This window comes from Hydra vulgaris, chromosome 02, assembly GCF_038396675.1.
Source record: "Hydra vulgaris chromosome 02, alternate assembly HydraT2T_AEP".
Taxonomy (NCBI): domain Eukaryota; kingdom Metazoa; phylum Cnidaria; class Hydrozoa; order Anthoathecata; family Hydridae; genus Hydra; species Hydra vulgaris.
This window is the reverse complement of record NC_088921.1, coordinates 64,470,001-64,490,498: the sequence shown is the minus strand read 5'-3', so window position 1 is coordinate 64,490,498 and position 20,498 is coordinate 64,470,001. Positions and strand designations below refer to the sequence as shown.

Sequence of the window (20,498 nt, the reverse complement as noted above, 5' to 3'; positions counted from 1 at the left end):
GACCCGTATTTTTACGGGTCCGATCTCAGCTAGTGATTAACAATTGCAAAATAAGCAATTCCTTTTGGAGAACTATATAAGAAACTCTCTATAACGATTGCTAAACTATTTCCTCTGAGATTAATTCCACGTGAGGTAATTCTTATTTGATTGGAATAAAAGCCATAGCGCTTAAGTCAATAAATTTAATTTATGACATTTGGTATAGCAATTGCAACTTTAATGATTTTAAAAATAAAACAGATTCAAACATTAAAATAAAAAAAATTGAGAGAGAAACTTTTTGAAATGGCAAAACTACTGTCTAGTTTCAAAAATTGACAAGTTTCAAATTGAATGCCTTATGTCCTGATGGTGCGAAGGACAAATTCATCAAGCGAACAGACTACTACACAAAACAAATTCACACTCATTGATGGAAGCTCCATCAATATCGCCATGTTCTCTCTGACATCCGAAAAATCAACGTAACTTCAATCTCGCTCAAAAATGATTGACTTGTTTTTAAAGTAATGCTAACATTAACTGATGTTGCTAAGCTAGCTTCTGATATTGAACTCCATCCATGTATTGAACTCCACCAATGGATTCACAATATGTTCCAACCATATTGTGAATCCATTGGTGCAAAAGCTAATTGAAAGTTACACAAAGGTTGAAGCTTCCAAAAACATTGAGAGAGTTCATCAGACAGTTTATAGCTCAGTAGCGTATGTGAAGGACAAAGTGATGAAGGAAATAATGCTGATAAAATCCAAAGGGAAAAATTTTTCCTATGTGGGTGATGAGGCAACATTTAAACAAATTAAATTTATGAACATCCATATTTTTGGACCCAACAATTAAAATCTTGGTATGATTAAAATGGGAAAAAAATGTGATGCTAAAACCCTTTTGAGGTTGTAAAATCATCAATTAATGACCTTCGGCATTGATCCTTACTGAGATTATATTGGTCAAACTATGGATGGGGCAAGAGTTTGCACTAAATGCGGGCAGCTATCACAATGACTTCATCAAATTTGCTATGATTTTGGAATTCATCTTTGTGTGACATGAGTACTAGAATGTAAAAAGGTAATTACAGATATCAATTGAGCAAATAAGGATTCATTATCTGACCAGAGTAAAGAAGAATCAGATAGAGAGAGCGATGAGAGAGTGAGAGCATGCATATCTCAGAGTTTTTACAATGCACCAAGCATGTTTAGTTTAGCAACGAATGAAGAAGATGAAGATGAAAATAAGGCTGACGCAAGTTCTGATGAAGAAAATAAAGGTGAGAAAGCATTTGAGTATGATTCTGCTTTGTCTAGTACTAAAACTCTTGAAGATGTTTGAACTATTATAAAAACATTCAAAATACATACTTAAATTAGTCAAAGAGCTTAAAGGAAATACTCAATCTTTTGGAATCAAATTCAAATTGCTGGTTCTTGATGTCAGAACTTGATGGAGCAGTGCATTAAAAATGTTACAAACTTTTAATGACATGATGCCAGCTATAAAAAAATCTCTTAAAGCGTTTGGATTGGCCTGATTATTTAGAGACAAGCATTCCTGAATTAGTAGCAACTCTTCTATTATGTAAAATGGCTATGGATGCTATGAGTGGCAATGGTTCGGACTTTAACATTGTAGAAGGTACATTGGAATTTTTGTTAGAAGATTTGCGAATAAAGTAAAGTTTTATTTGTGGTAGTTTGATTGAAGAAATTAAAATAGAGATTCTTAAAAGATGTCCGATCTTAACTGTTAGCCTGCTCAAATTTCTCAACATTCCAGGAGTTCTTGAAGAGCCCAAAGTATCCCCAATTTTTACTCACACCAAAAAAAGAAGTTATTAAAGAAGCAAAAAAACTCTGGCTTTAACATTTTTTCACTCCATCCAGTAATAATTACAGTGACGATGTTATGCAAATTGCATCTGAAGCTCAGCAGAAAGTTGAACAGACTCCAAATGATCATAAGTTATGTTTTCTTGCTTCCGTAAATTGTCGAACAACTTCAAACTTTGTCCTAAAGCTCAATGACCCAACAAAACAGAAAAGAAAATCAAATGTGAGACAACTAACCCAAGTCACTGATTCTAATAATTTAACTGCTGAAGAAATCAACAGCTATGTTGCGGCTAGATTCAAATCAGAAAAGTTATTCAAATTAGAACACACGTTGATATTAATCAAGCCAACACTGATTCAATGTGAGCAAAGTTTTTCAATTTTAAGCAACTATCATAGTAAAAAATGAAAGAGAATGCAACTTTGAATGACTTGAGTCTTTTAAAAAGTTTTCTCAAGAATCAACATTAATTTGATAAATGTTGAAAACTTATGGTTCATTAATAACAATAAAAATTAAAAAACACAGATTTTTTAAAAATTTCACTTTGCTTCCATAGTTTTTTATGTTTTTGAAAAGTCTTGGTTTGGTACGAGACCTTGTCTCAGAAAGATATCGTCTCATATGGACCAAGAACTGAGATGAAAAAAACTGAGATTCTGAAAGTAAAGTTTCAACTTAATTTAAGGCTTCTAAATTTTATTAAAACAAACAGACAGCATTCTCACAGTATGACCATAGAAACATATCCTTAGTGTATGTATTATTAAATAACAAAACATATACTGTTAGTTGATAAAATCAAATATATTTTGGGAAAAGAATTATAACTAAGTCTTTAAAAAAAGCCAACAAAAAAACAATAAAAAAACCTTTTACACTAGAAAGTCTTTGTTTTTATTATCAAGTCAATTTTTTTTAATTTTATGAATAAAAGCTCAAATCAAGAAATTCCTAATTCCGTATTTCATTTAAATCTTCTTTATAAACAATTTTATAATTTAAAACAATTTTATATAAATTTTACCAGTTTTATTAATATTATTATTTTTAGTAAGTTTTAGATTAGTAACCATAGTGATAGGTTTTAGCTCTTACATTAGTATTTACATTGGTGATTATTTTATTTGACCAATTAAAGCGCTTATTCTATAAGTGTGTCAAATAATTTTTGATATTTAGAAAAATCAATAAATATTTTACATGCTTTTTCAATAGGAGTTGGTTGATTTACTTCAGAGATTTTACCAACTACATTGATATATTAGGATTGGGAACTATATTGCTTATTGTTCCATTTCGGTTTGCAGAGTTTCCTCGAACTGAATTGGTTATTTCTTCTGTTGCATATATTTTGAACTGTATGAGAATTTTTCAATATTTTTTAGTATTCAAGTAAGTTTTTTATGTTTTTATTTAACTTTTTCCTGAGTAAACATTTTTTCTTAATTTTAATTAAAATAATTAAAAATATAAAATAAAATAAAAAAATTATACATTATGTGAGATTTTGTCTGAATAAATATTATTTTTATTTTTACAAGATTTTAAAAATCTAATATAATTTTATTTAATTAAAACAATGCCAGATAAAATTGTTGAAAAATAATTTAATAAATTTGGTTTATTGTTTTAAATAATTATTTTCTTGTTTTATTTGTTTTTTTTTGCTTTTTAGAGATTTTCATATATATTATCGCACATTTCGAATCATTATTATTGAAGATATCATAAAATTTGCTGCTTTATTTTCTGTCATTGTATTTGGGTTTACTGGTTCTGCATATCTGGCACTTAAGGCATCTGGTGACTTACAGACTGTTGGGTAATTCTTTTTGTTGTTGTTGTTGTAAATATACTTATTCTTTTTTTTTTCTAATATTATTTTTTTTACTTCCATCTTTTAATACAACTATTACTGCTATTTATCTGTTATATTATTTAATAATTTTCATTACAAAAATATTATAAATATAAAAATTTTTTTTTTAATCATTTCAAAGTGGATTCTGGAGTGTATTTTCTAAAGAAATACGTGGTTTAACTCAAGCTCAATCGTTTACGGATGACTACAGCAATTATAAGTATGACTAACTTTAGAAATCATAATATTAAAATAGGTGTCTTTTTATATTCTAATTTTATATATAAATGAAGTAAATATATATATATATATATATATATATATATATATATATATATATATATATATATATATATATATAATAAAAGGTTCAAAAAATAAAATTTATTTACAATACTGAAATTATGAATAATTTTGAAAAAACTAAAATGATTAGAAAATAAATGCACATGGGTCGGACAAAATGACAAATAGATGTCATTTTTTACCAGACAAATGCCGGATAATGTCCAGTGTTGTATACATTAATTTGGATTTTGTAATGATTACTTTGGTCTTTACTTTTCACTGGAAAAGTAATGATTACTTTCTCCATTACTTTTTACTGGTGCAAAGATGCACAAAAAAAGTTAAAACAATTATAAAAGAACTGAAACAATTATGCATTATAAAACATAATACATGTAATATTCTATCATCTATAGTTGTGCCATATAATTAGAATAGGTATTTAATAAAAGTGTGTGTGTCTATGGACTGCTTGTGCTTATCACAAGCTGACATCTGCATTGCAGATGCATGAAGCAAGACATTGAAACTTAAAAATTATAATAATTTGAGGTTTTATAACTCAATCTTCCCATTTTGCTTCAGTAAGAAAAGTTTTTCAAACAAATCATTGCTCAGTCTGTTTCTCCGCTTTGTTATAATTAATGATCCGTTGCTAAAAAGCACTTGATGGCAGTGTGGTGTTGTATTTAAGAAAAACATGCTTGACTGCTTCATGATGGTGGAGCATGGCCAAAGTACGGTCTGAATCCTGTAAAAAGCTGTCACATGACATTATATTTGGTTTGCTAACTTTAGAGAAAAGGAAATCATCTTTGTTGTTTTCGGTTGGACATTCTGACCATCTTTATCTTGTAGGGACTCATAAACTTTTTCTTCAAATTTTGTAGCTTGTGCATTCAATAGATGCATAGACCTTTTCTTCGTGGCTATATTTTGTGTCCAGGCTAATTTGAATTTTGGATGTGAAACTGTAGCCAGGAAAAATTCAGGATCATCAAAGTAGCCATCAAAGCCATTTGCAATTCCTTGTAGAAGAGCTTCTTTTAGTGGTGCAATATATCAGATCTCTGCATTTTGGTGTTTTGTTTGAACTGACTGGATTGTTGGAAGTATGTATGCCAAGTAGCAATTGGCTTCACCTTGTAAAATTATAATAACAGTTGCCACAGGTTCAAACAACATAACATATTCTTTCAGAAAAGCGAAATCGTTCCGCAAAAATACTGGAAGTTCTAATGCAGAGCAGACGATGTTCAGTTTTTGTTCGACTTTAAGAATCTTCTTGATAGCTTCGTAGTACGAATTCCATCTTGTTACACAAGGCACATTAAACCGGAATTGAAGCAGATCATATGCTAAATCTGCAGCCTTTGTATTTCTACTTGTTAAGTTCCATAGAGCTGCTGCTTTTGCCATTGCTTGATTGTGAATGCGCTTATAAGTTTTATCTGTTAATGCTTTTGCAGCATCAGTGTTAGACACCAGACTTAAAGAATATGTGCAGTATTTCATGTGTGGGGGCAATGTAACATCAATTTGTTTGTTGAGCTAAGAATTAAATTGGAAGCACTGTCAAAGCATGCAGTTGCCTCACATAAATCTCCAGTGTCCTCGTTGTCATTTTCTGATTCCAAATCTCCATTTAAGTTCAAAACTGATTCCCCATATGCCGGATCTTCATTCTTCTCACTAACATCAACACTCTGGAAGATACTTTTACCATATTTGATGCTTTATTTGTGCATGTTTTCACAACTTTCTGTTCAACAGCATAATGTTCATGCACTTGATGATGTATTGCTGATGCAATTACATCAAACAAATGTTTTCCTTTAAACTGCAAACAACCCAAGGCAACAGATTTTCGTTCCAGAGTGACAGGATTTATCCGGTGGCATGTCAATCCTGGAAAACATTGGTTATAAACTTTCCAGATATCAGCAGTAGTACAGACATAATCAATAATGCATTAAGTTCCTTGGTTGCGAGACATTGTGTCATAATTAGGCTTTATGCTTTCTGTCAACGTAACTCTAGATGGTACAGTTGCAGACGGACACAAGCCAGTCACCAGTGCTTTAAAAGAAAGACATTTAACAGTATGGAGAGGTTTCATTTCTACAACTATAAAATCCTGAATGAGTTTGTTAACTGTTTGTTGCAAAACATGTTTTGCTGCTGGTTTGCTGAAGTCTGTTAGGCGACATTGTTTTGCTGTGTTGCTGATAGTACTTCTGCTTGAATCTTCTGTTCGTTTTCTTTTCAGATCAATTTCCAATTCAGACAACTTCAATGGATGTGCAGTCAACAATTAAAGAAAAGCCGTCAATAAATAATTAATAAAAATTACTATACAACACTGACAATGTCAGATGTCCGGCGCTTATTTTGAGCCCTGTATATATATACAGTACTGTTAATATGTTTTAGACCACTTGTATAATTAGACGTAATTACAATTTTTATCCTATATAATTTTTATAAAGTGTACTTAAGTTTAATAATATATAAGAAAAGTTGAAAGAATATATTATTTTGAATAAATAAACAAAATTGATGAGGGAACATGAGGGATTTGTTTGTTTATTTATTAAAATGATGTGTCATAATAACTACAGACCAAGCATTCATCTAAATAAGAAATAAAATTAAACTGGTTTAAACTGATTCAGGTTCATACTCCTTCATTTAAGTTTTTGACAAGTGCAGTCATAGAATGAATTTAGTACAGTAATGATGTGTTTTGGTACATTTATAAAAAATTGTTATTTTTTATGAACACAGTTAAACAAATAGTTAAAAGTAATTAAACAAAGTTATTAGTTTGCATTTTTAGATGAACTATATGTTTGTTTGCATTTTTAAATGTTTAGATTGTATATTTAGATTAATTAAATGGGTAAAATATCTTTAAAAGAGAGACAAAAAATTATTGTGCTCACGAAGAAGGTTATTTGCAGCGCCAAATTTTATCCCAAACAGGATGTTCGAAGACTGCTGTTACAGAAATCATTAAAAAGTTTAGAGAAACTGGCTCCCTTGAAGACAGAAAGAAAAGTTGTGACCTCTTAAGCTAAAAAAAGATGACAATAAATATTTAAAAAATGTTCTTTAAGAAATAGAAAAAAAGCATCAACCGAGTTGGCAAAGGACATTAACACAGCAACTAGGAAAAATGCCAGCTCTTTTTGTATTCTACAGCACCTTCTCAAATTGGGATTAAGAGGTTGTGTTGCAATTCGAAAACCATTATTACGGCATGGCAATAAAGAAAAATGACTTAAATATGCGAAACAACACAAAGATTGGTCCCAGGAAATGTTTAATCGGGTTCTGTACACCGATGAGTCCGAATTCGAAATTTTTTGAACAAAAAGACGCCAACATGTTTGAAGAAGAATTAGAGAAGCCTATCAGCCCAAGTGTTTAAACCCTACTATTAAACACGGAGGAGGCTCTTTACAAGTTTGGGGCTGTTTATCTTCATCTGGAGTAGGTGGTTTGATCAAATAGAGGGGCGAATCACTGGTGAATGTTATTTGGATATTCTAAGGCACCATGCTGTATTATCCGGATTGAAATTAATAGGTCATAGTTTTATTCTGCAGCAGGACAATGACCCAAAACATTGTTTCAGAGTGGCAAAAAATTATTTAAATAAAATAGCAGAGGAAGGAGTACTGGAATTGATGACCTGGCCTCCCCACAGTCCACATTTGAATATAATTGAGCATATTTGGGATTATCTGGACGGAAAAAAGGTCGAACATGCTCTCCGAATTGCAGAAGAATGTTTTGAAGTACTTCAAAAAGAATGGCACAACTTACACCAGGATTTTATAACTAATTTGTATGAATCTATTCCTGAGCGAATATCGGCTATGATTAAGGCAAAAGGAGGACATAGTAGATATTAAGAGTTTTTAATGAAGTTTTACATTAAAAAGTTTGTAATTGTTCCATATTTTGTGTGAAATACATGTATTTTAATAAGTTTATAATATAGAACTACAAACTTAAACATTAAAGAAGAATTCTCTGCGATTTTTTGAAAAAATGTAAGTGGTCTAAAATATATTCACAGTACTGTATATATATAAATATATATATATATATATATATATATATATATATATATATATATATATATATATATATATATATATATATATATATATTTATATATATATATATATATATATATATATATACATATATAGTAAAAAAAAAAAAAAAAATTTATATAATCTTTAAAAAGTCATTTTCTTGTTAAATGATAAAATGTATGTAGAATTCAACAAATACGGCTGCGTATAAACTTGTATATAAAAATGTATATTTGTTTTTATTTTAATATATATTGTTCAATATTTCGCTGATCTGTTGTGATCAGCTTATTGAGTTCTACATATATATATATAATATATAATATATATATATATATATATATATATATATATATATATATATATATATATATATATATATATATATATATATATATATATATATATATATATATATATATATATATATATATATATATATATATATATATATATATATATATATATATATATATATATAGATTATGTTAGTGGATTCTACAAAAAGAGTACTCAATGTTTTTGAAGAACAGAGCAATAATAAATTAGTAAAAACGATTATCTAATTTTTGCTTCAACAAATTGTTTCTCCATCAGTTGGTTCATCAGGAAGGCTTCCTGATGAACCTACTGATGGAGTAACAAGTTGTTGAAGAAAAAATAAATAAGTGTTTACTAACTTACATGTATATATATATATATATATATATATATATATATATATATATATATATATGTGTATATATATATGTGTGTGTGTATATATATATGTGTGTGTGTGTATATATATATATATATATATATATATATATATATATATATATATATATATATATATATATATATATATACATACACACACACAGTCGTGTGAAAATTTATTATGGCCACCTATGAAATTAATGTTGATTTTCGATTCATCACTGAACAGGACAGTTCGCCATTTCTGCACATTCCAGTCAATATGAGATGTAGCAAACAGGAGTCTTTTCTTCTGGTTTTTTAGTGAAATCAGCGGTTTCTTTGCTGGGCGTCGAGAAAACAATCCAGATAACAAAGGTGGAACGCGGTCTTCCACCTTTGTTATCTGCTGCCAACTTTCCCGTGAAAGATATTCGCAACATAGTCTTGATACGGTCCATTTTTTCACGCGATATTTATCATAAATACTTTTTTGTGACATTCCACTTACGTAATCGCCAATAATTTTCTTTCTTAGTTCCCATCCAAGACTGTCGGGAGTCATTTTTGCACTTGAAGTCATAAAAATAATAAAAATAAATAATCACGCTTCTCAAGGCTTACCGTGTTACATTTACCTTGTGATGATGCAATAATGCTCTGTGGAACACAACGTCTCGGTTGGATGTGGACTGTATTAATGTAATGAAACACTTGTTGTACTTCACTTCTTGTATTGATGTTCTTCGATAAAAAACTTTGATAAAACTCACTTCGATAAACTTGATAATACTGACTGATTGACTTCCATATACTGACTGAATTACATGTCGATTTACATGTCTTTTATATAGTAAAATGAACCTGTGTGAACCTGTTCTGGAAGATTCTAGATGCTTGTTTTTGATGCTTCTGGAAGCTTCTGGATGCGTCTGGATGCTTCTGAATGTTTCTGGATACTTCTGGATGCTACTGGATGCTTCCAGATGCTTCCAGATGCTTCTTCTGGAAACTTCTGGAAGCTTCTGCATGCTTCTGGAAACTTCTGGATACTTCCTTTAATTATTAAAAAACTTCCATGATGTTGACATGGACCAGACTTAAGAAAATGAAACAAACCAAAAAAGTTGCACTTGTTTTGTCTGCTGCAAAAGGGCACTTGTCAACGAAATTCTGCCTGTGTGCTGTCACCTGTCAGCTTACTGCTCATGTCATGGCATGCAATGACTCCAGACTCCTGAACTGTTTGCTGTGGTAGTATAGTTCGTTTCGTTTTTAAGACATGTAAAATTAGGAACACTTTTTAGCATTGTTCGATGTTGGTTGCAAATGTTTCGTCCAATACTGTATATATATGTATATATATATACATATGCTGTATATATATGCATGCATGTATATATATGTATATGTATATATATATATATATATATATATATATATGTATATATATATATATATATACATATACATATATATATGTACATATATATATATGTATGTATATATATATGTATGTATATACATATATATATATACATATATGTATGTATGTGTATATATATATATATATATTAGTGATGTACCGATTAATCGGCATCAGCTTAATTGGCCACTTTTTCTACAATCGGAATCGGTATCGGCATCAGCCTTTTTTAATTAATTTACCGATATGCATTACCGATGGCATTTTAATACTTTTATCCTGCATTTTGATAATTATTAAATAATAAATAATCTAAACTTTATGCATCGCTTAGAATTTTTAGAAAAATTGTTTATTTTGACTTTGTTTACAGGCAAGTTTATTTATTTGGGTCCAAGTATTTGTTTACCAGTATGGATTCCATGAAAAAATTTACCTAATTTAAAGCTCTATGGCTTTATATCTTCAAAACTTTAATAATTCATCAGTATCGGCATCAGTATCGGCCTTTTCCTATCCATCGGCATCGGTATCGGCATCGGCCAAAAAAGTGTTATCGGTACATCACACACATATATATATATATATATATATATATATATATATATATATATATATATATATATATATATATATATATATATATATATATATATAATCTTTGAAAGTCATTTTCTTGTTATACGTTAAAATATGGTTAGAATTATAATAAATACGGCTGCATATAAACTTTTTTTAAAGTATATATATATTTAATAATATTTAATTATTTCGATATTTCACTGATCTATCGTGATCAGCGTCATCAGGTATAATAAATAAAATAGTTACAAAGAAATTGTTATAGTAAAAACAAACCGTTAAAAAGATAACACCAAAAAGCCAAAATATAATACAAAAAATTTTTCCTCAAATAACTGACGTCAGCAGATTTTATTAAAAAATGGCCCCCAGGTTTTAGTTGTCACGTTATCACCGCCATCCCGATTGAGAACCCCATCACCATTTCTTAACTCCTGTCGAACCCTAGCTTTGCTTATTTCGAGTGACTCTGATTTTCCGAGTTCGATATTCTGGGGCTAAAGATAATTTTTGGGGTGCAACCAATCAAACTTACCATGGCATATTTTGGAATGTTCAGTTGCACCCGAACTGGACCATTTTTCTTTTAAGCTGTTTTTCTGGTGTTCAATACATCTCGATATCACCTTCTTTTTAGTTTCACCAATGTATATCGAACCGCATGAACATTTTATCTGGTATACGCCAGGGTTTGTATTTAGTGGTAGTTTAGTTTTATTGTTGCAAAAAATATTTCTTAAATTGGGAGTTGATGTGAAAATAACCTTTATGTTTTGTTTTCGAAATTCTTTACAAAGTTTTGGACCAACAATTGGTATCCAAGGTAGTTTTATAAAGGGTTGGGTATCTAATGGTTGACATGTGATGTTTTTTGAACTGTTTTTTAAATAGTCTATAGTAATATTATTTAGAATATTATTTAGAAAAAAAAAAAAAATATATATATATATTTCAAAAAAAGATTATATGCAGCCGCATTTATTGAATTCTAACCATATTTTAACGTATAACAAGAAAATGACTTTCAAAGATTATATTACTACTTTTTACGGCAAAAAGATTTATGATGATACCAAAAAGTTACAAGATTTGAAGATACGAAATGCGAACTCAAAAAATCAACTCGTTTTTCTTCAAAAATGCTTATCGAATAACATAACTCCAAAATCATTTAAAATAAAAACTCCAATCCATACTAAAAAAGCAAAAAACATAATGAAGGATAACAGTAAAAAACTACTAATTCATGCTCATAACGAAGCCAAACTCAGATTATATTCAAGTAAGAAATTAATTAATGAATTAAACATATTTCTTCAGACAACGGTAAGATTACACGATTATGAGTTAATTAATAGTATAACCAACAAATCAAAAAATTACCATTATATTAAGAAAAAAACGGAAATGAAAGAAAAATATTATAAATTACAAATTACACCGATTATAAAGAATAGTTTTGATCCTCCCAATCAAGTTATTAAACCTGCTATACTCAATTTAACTAATGTTACTCTGGATAAATCAACAACTGAGCTACTCAATTTAGGTCCAAATTTTGTACCACTGCAGAAAAAAATTCCTTATATGGATATTATAACTAATATCGAAACTTGCGCTTTACAACTTGAAAAACTTAAAAAACCAACACAGGCAGAAACTCTACAACAAAACTGTTCACAAATTTTAACAAATTCACTAAAATTAAAATTAAAAGATAATATAACTAAGCAACAACGTCTTTCCATAAACAAATTAAAAACAATTCTAATATTAAGATATACCCTTTCGATAAAGGCACAAGTTTCACATTATTAAACCAAAATGATGCATCTCTCAAATTAGAAGAACAAATGAAAAGTAGCAAAATTGTTGATTATGATCCAACATCCACTTTGACTACTAAATTTCAAAGACAATTGTGCAAATTAAGAAAAGAAGGTAAGCTAGACACAAATACATACTTTAAAATGTATCCATCAGATTGTAACCCACCAAGGATTTACGGAATGATTAAAGCTCACAAACCAGAAAAAGATTATCCAATGCACCCCGTTGTATCAACAGTTAACACACCACCTTATGGAACATCTGATTATCTTGTTAAAATTATTCAACCGACTCTGAACAAAAATAAAAATAGACTTATGAATTCTAATAGTTTTGTAAATGAAGCTAAGCAATGGATAATAGATCCTAACGAAGTTCAAGTTTCATTTGATATAGTCAATTTATATCCATCCATACCCATTGACGAAGCAATTCCGGTTATTATTGATATATTGAACGCTGACATTGATGACTTAAAAACTCGAGTAAACTTACTCTTGCAGACATTCACCAATTAATTGAACTTTCATTAAGCATATGCTATTTTTTATATGAAGACAATATCCGAGTAATACCTAATTCAGGTCCTATAGGTTTATCTTTAATGGTTGTTATGGCGGAAGCGTTTTTACAAAATATAGAAAGAAAGGCCCTTAACGTAGCAATAGTTTATTCATCCGAACCAAAAACTTACAAGAGATATGTAGATGATTGTCACGCTCGCTTCGATTCAATAAAACAACAACAAATGTTCCTGAACATCCTTAATGAACAACATCCTGCCATAAAATACACAGTGGAACTTGAAAACAACCTCAAACAACTCAATTTCCTAGATATTAATATTACAAACACAGGCTCTGGAGCTTATGAATTTCATATATATTGAAAGGAGGCTATTACAAATGTTTAACTTAAACCTAACTCGAACATTAATCCTAACATTATTATTGGCGTTTTCAAAGAATTTTTATGTCGTGCAAAAAGAATTTGCTCTCAAAAACACCTTCAAAAAGAAATTGATTTTCTAATAGACATATTTGTTGAAAATGGCCACGACAAGAACATTTTAAATAATATTACTATAGACTATTTAAAAAACAGTTCAAAAAACATCACATGTCAACCATTAGATACCCAACCCTTTATAAAACTACCTTGGATACCAATTGTTGGTCCAAAACTTTGTAAAGAATTTCGAAAACAAAACATAAAGGTTATTTTCACATCAACTCCCAATTTAAGAAATATTTTTTGCAACAATAAAACTAAACTACCACTAAATACAAACCCTGGCGTATACCAGATAAAATGTTCATGCGGTTCGATATACATTGGTGAAACTAAAAAGAAGGTGATATCGAGATGTATTGAACACCAGAAAAACAGCTTAAAAGAAAAATGGTCCAGTTCGGGTGCAACTGACATTCCAAAATATGCCATGGTAAGTTTGATTGGTTGCACCCCAAAAATTATCTTTAGCCCCAGAATATCGAACTCGGAAAATCAGAGTCACTCGAAATAAGCAAAGCTAGGGTTCGACAGGAGTTAAGAAATGGTGATGGGGTTCTCAATCGGGATGGCGGTGATAACGTGACAACTAAAACCTGGGGGCCATTTTTTAATAAAATCTGCTGACGTCAGTTATTTGAGGAAAAATTTTTTGTATTATATTTTGGCTTTTTGGTGTTATCTTTTTAACGGTTTGTTTTTACTATAACAATTTCTTTGTAACTATTTTATTTATTATACCTGATGACGCTGATCACGATAGATCAGTGAAATATCGAAATAATTAAATATTATTAAATATATATATACTTTAAAAAAAGTTTATATGCAGCCGTATTTATTATAATTCTAACCATATTTTAACGTATAACAAGAAAATGACTTTCAAAGATTATATATATATATATATATATATATATATATATATATATATATGTATATATATATATATATATATATATATATATATATATATATATATATATATATATATGTATATATATATATATATATATATATATATATGTATATATATATATATGTATATATATATATATATGTATATAAATATATATATATATATATATATATATATGTGTATGTATATATATATAGGTATATATATGTATACATGTATGTATATATATATATGTATGTATATACATATGTCTATACATATATATATATAAATATATGTATATATATATATATATATATATATATATATATATATATATATATATATATATTTATAGTCTAGTATAAGACTATATCACTAACACATAAAGAAGAAAAAAACAGGTTTACTCTACATTACAAGCTTAAAAATAGCAAACATAAATTCTATACTGTCAGAGATTGTGAAATAAAGATGATACTACATAAGGGCGACCGTGACCAACACCAAATTAGATCAATCAGACTATAGCAATCCATGGATAATCTGATCATGTGTAGTGATCTCCAGCCAAACAATTCCACAACAACAAGATATACACCAACACTAGATTAATCAGTTCTGCCAAAAGTTATGCTACAGCAGAACCATTGACAGCAACCTCTTAGAAAACTATAAGCAACAATAGTGTACTAATTAGTTCCACCAAAGGTAATACTATACTAACACCACTGACAATAATCCCTAGGATCACAAGTGACACTAATAATGAATTGATTTTAGTAGGAAGCCTGTTTCTATATTAAACTGTTACTATACAAACGCCATGTCCCTGAATTCAGTGGAACTCTCTGCATTTGTTCCCTCCAACACCATTCATGTAATTTTTATAACTGAAAATTGGTTCTCAGAAACATCAGCACCACTTTTACCAGCCTACTGCCTCCTCCCACAAGACCGAGCTATCATCTGTGAGGGCATTGCAGTATACTTTCTAAATAACTTTATAGTGTGTCAAATCAGAAGCTGAGACAGTACCCAGACTTTCACTTGTAGCATCTGAACAGCTCTGCGTTTCACTTACTATAAATAACTATTCTTTCTTACTTAGTGCAATCTATAAGCCTCCGACTTCTGTTAACCTTCAAAACAACAATCTTATAGATTTCAAAATCAGTAAAAACATCAAGTTAGCTGCAAATGCTATCCAAACAAAACAATTTTGTGACCTACTAGTAGTTATCAATTTTAACTATCCCTACATAAGATGGGCTTTAGATGGATCAGTCAATGTGCTTGGACCAGATAACAGCTCAGGACACATTTTCATCAACATATTAGCTGACTAGTTTTTATCTCAACTGGTACTCTTTCCTACTTTTATAATGTCTGATGGCTCACAAAAAAGCACACTTAACTATATTATAAGCGAAAATCCTCTCAGTGTATTAAACATCAGACCGGGGCCACACTGGGTGTAGCCTGCCAATCTCATTTAAGTCTTTTCTGGAACTATAGTCTTCCTAACGATTGGGCAAATAAATTCACCTGCTCCAACTTTAACTATAGACTAAACTATCAAATATTGATTGGACATTATTACTAGTCAACAAAAATATAAATGATGCTTATGATACCTTTGTGTCTATTTATAATAAACTATGTGCTAAGTCAATCCCAATCATAAGAACATCTAACCCAAAAATCGATAGTGCCTTGGATATGCAAAGAGTTTATGCAACTATCTAGATTAAAATCATGGCTTTGGCATCTAAATATGGCATAATAAATAAAGTCCGGCAACTTAAAAATGCGGTATAACCAAGTAAAAAATAGTTTGAAAAAAACTAGCAAAAAAGCATGAAATAAATTTGAACTCAACCTTGGTTATAATAAAAAAATCTTAGTTTGTTTGCGTATATCAAAAGCAAAAACAAGAAAAAAAGTTGGTATTAACACCTTACTAAATAGCTCTGGTTTAATAACGACCAACAAACTACAAAAAGCAAACATTCAACAAACAGTTTGAAAGCATCTTCAATTCAGCTTCTAGTCAGGTACTTGGCAAACCTTTTAGCAAAACTAACAATAAAATCATAAATAAAATATATAAAAATAATATAAAAAGGAAATAAATAAAAACAAAAAAGATAATATAAAAATAATATAATAAAAAAAAGAAGATAAAAACAAAAAAAAAAACAATATTAGCATTAATACTAATCAATTCAAGCAACTTATTAAAGAAATGTATCCAAATAAAATACAAGGATTTGATAATATCCATCCATTAGTTTTACACAGCTCTCCATCCAAACAGGCAAAAATTTTAGCCATACTGTTTCAGCAATCACTTGACCAAGGTTAGGTTCCTACTGCATTAAAAGTAGCAAGCATTACTCCTATATTCAACAAAGACTTGACCACTGACCTGGGCAATTATCGATCTATCAGTCTCACCTCTGTTACATTCAAACTACGGGAAAGTATAGTTAGGCAAGCCATCCTAGCACACCTAGTCGACAGCAGTTTGATCACACAAGAACAGCGTTGTTTTTGTTTCCCGTAAGTCATGCTCTACAAACCACCTTGAAGCTATGGACTATTAAACGAATGCATCAGCTAACCCATTGTCTGTAGACTTGCTCTTTCTTGACTTTGCCAAAGCCTTTGACAAGGTTCACCATGAGTCTAATCCTGAAACTAGAAGGGTATGAGATCAATGGTCAAAATCTAAAATGGGTGAAATCCTTTTTAAGCACCCGTAAACAAAAAGTAATCAAGGATTAAATGGTATTGGACTGGGCCTTGTTTCTAGCGGTGTTCCTTAAAAGTCAGTATTGGGACCAATCCACTTTATGACCTGCTGGATATAATTAAGTCAATCTGTAAAGTATTTGCAGATTACACAATACCGCTTGCCCCACTTCGACTTGGTGAAGAACAGAATGATTGTACTGTGCTCCAAAATGATATTGATGCTATAACTGAGTAGACAAAAGTATGGCAAATGTGGCTTAACATCTTTAAATGCAAAGTTCTTCACAACAGTTGCCTAAATAAAAAACACACCTATACAATGCTGGACGTTGATAAATTGACTCGACTTAATTTGGAATTGACCTTATCTGAACGTGATTTAGGAATCATAGTTAGCAACAACCTCAAACAAAATGCCCAGGTATACACTGCTATCTCTAAGGCCAACAAGATGCTTGGCATGCTTAAAAGGGCATATGTTTGTGCAATGTATGGAAAATTATGGAAAAAATTGTACATAATGTATGTCCGTCTTCATCTTGAATTTTCTGCCCCAAGTTGGAACCCATATACAATTAAAGATATAAATATCTTAGAGAGAGTCCAGAGGCGCGCCACTAAGATAGCTCATAGTATAAAGCATCTACTTTATGAAAACAGACTATACATTTTATGCCAGACCACTCTTAAAAAAAGACGTAATCATGAACACTTAAAAAAGCTTTTAAAAATTGAATCTGGTAAAAGAAACTGTTGAATAGCACCACATTCTAATCTGTTCTGGTCCTCGCCAAAGTCATAAAAGTTGACTGGTCAAAGAGATAATGCCTTAGCGGCACTCTATGCAACACAATAAGGTTGTATTGCAGTTAACTAACTATATATATATATATAAAAAAAAAAATATATATATATATAAAATATGTATATATATATATATATATATAATATAGAAAAATATATATTATTTATTATATATATATACACATATATATGTATATATATATATATATATATATATATATATATATATATATATATATATATATAAATATAAATATATATATGTATATATATATATGTATATATATGTATATATATATGTATATATATGATATAATATATATATATTTATACGAGCAGTTCCGTTATAGTGGCAGTCGTAACATTTGACACTCTTTAAACTATTAAAAATGAACCGAAAACGGAAATGAATTGAAACTTTCCAGAAATATGATATACTATCATATAATTTAGTATGCAAAAGTCACAGCATTAAAGTCTTGAACTTTTTTCAAAAATTATATATGTAATTTTAAAATAATGCAAAAATTATATATGTATATATATATGTATATATATATATTTATATATATATATATATATATATATATATATATATATATATATATATATATATATATATATATATATATATATATATATATATATATATATATATATATATAATTATATATATATATATATATATCATTATATATATTTATATATCTGCTGATTTAGGTGGACAGTGTGACATTATACTGAAATAGCCTGCTGCCGGGGGCTTCAGTACATACATCGACTGACAAATAGCCTGAATTGCAGTGGAGTGCTGCTACATCAACTGAGGGTTTGGAATGGGGAAGCAATCTTTTCATTATTTTTCGTTTACTTTTTCTTTTTCTGAAAATAGCGCATCTTATATTATAGCGCAATTTAGATAAGCAAATAAAGTGAATAAGTGCTCACATAAGTATGCTATAGTAGATTAGTTATCATTGCTGATTAATAAGTCATCCTTCAACTTAAATTAATGTAGCTAAACTGCTTGTTCTAGACAAATTATGAAATATGTCTTATTTCTTAGGAATAATTGAGAGAATATTAAAAATGCAAAAATGCAAAATAAGGATATTGCTTATTTTGCTTTTATGATGTTTTTTTATCCTGTCTGTTTTAGATTCAAATCTAAAATAGACAGTATTGTATGATTGATGTCATGAATCTTTAGAATGAATGGCAAGTTTAATGAAAAATAAGGAAGAACAACTGAAGTAACAACAGAAATAGACCAAGTTTAATATGTTACTCTTAAGCTACCTAAAAAAGACAGTGAAACATAACGCTCAAGCTTTGCTGATTTAATATTCCCCAATAATTTCACAAATACACTAAATGAAACAAGCTTGGTGGATGCTAAAATTTATCAAAAGTTTTTTTATATCAAGAGCATTAGCCCTTGCCTTACCACTTCCATCTATGCATGCAAGGCAGCTGTAGAAAGAGATGATCAAATTATATATTAGTTGTCATAGAGTAAATTTTTAGACTCTAGATGAGATTTTAGAAATTTATCTATTAAAAACTCAAAAACTTTGCTAATCAAAAGAAAAGACTAATTAGAGGATAGTTAGAGGGTTTTGAATGTTCTCCAGTGTTTTTAAAAATTAGAATTACAGGTGGTACTTTCCAACAGGCAGAAATAAAAAATTCAGTCAAGCACTTAATAAATAGCCTAAAGAGAGTTAAAGAGAGTTCTGGAAATTACTTTTGTAAGACTATGACAGGAATGTTGTCTGGACCACTAGTTACTGAAGAATTTAGTTGAGAAATGACTTTAGCTACAGAAGCTGTTCACTGACCTCTCATTAAAACCATATATACAATCGATTGCAATGTTAGCATCTGCTAAGGTTGCTTCTCTTTATTGTACTCATTCATTCAAGAGACAAATTAGAAGAAAAGTTCTTTTTAAACAGTTCTTCCTTATCCTTAGTAGAGGAAATAAGATCAGAGAGTGAATGTAAGTGATTAGAAGTTATGAGCCTTAGTGCAGCAGTGTCAGTGGAAAAATTTTAAATATATATATATTTTTTCTTTGGCTAATCATTATTGCATCCATCTAGATCTTTTTATATTTATGAACGATAATGTACTCTTTGAGTCATCTACTCTTTGTCTTCTATGATTAACTATTACTTCTGATCTTTCTCGGAAACCATATATCAAATCCATTGCAAAATTAGCATCTGCTAAGGTTGACTCTCTATAAATCTCAAATTCGTCCTTGTATGGAATACTGTTGCCATATCTGAAGCAGATAATCAAATGATTGTATGCATATATATATAAATAGTTCTTTAAATTGTTGCATTTGGGAGTACATTAAGGTTTCGCCAACAAATATGTCACTTTTAATTACTT

General features: G+C 29.4%; 1 protein-coding gene across 1 annotated transcript in view; it reads left to right on the top strand.

The window, feature by feature from the left end:
* Positions 1-20,498, top strand: part of LOC101239225 (uncharacterized) — an 86,609-nt gene that overhangs the window by 33,592 nt on the left and 32,519 nt on the right. Inside the window, exons 8-10 of the mRNA XM_065791689.1 lie at positions 3,061-3,237; positions 3,521-3,667; positions 3,846-3,926. Of these exons, the coding sequence (XP_065647761.1) occupies positions 3,061-3,237; positions 3,521-3,667; positions 3,846-3,926 (405 nt within the window). The remainder of the gene's footprint in view (positions 1-3,060; positions 3,238-3,520; positions 3,668-3,845; positions 3,927-20,498) is intronic.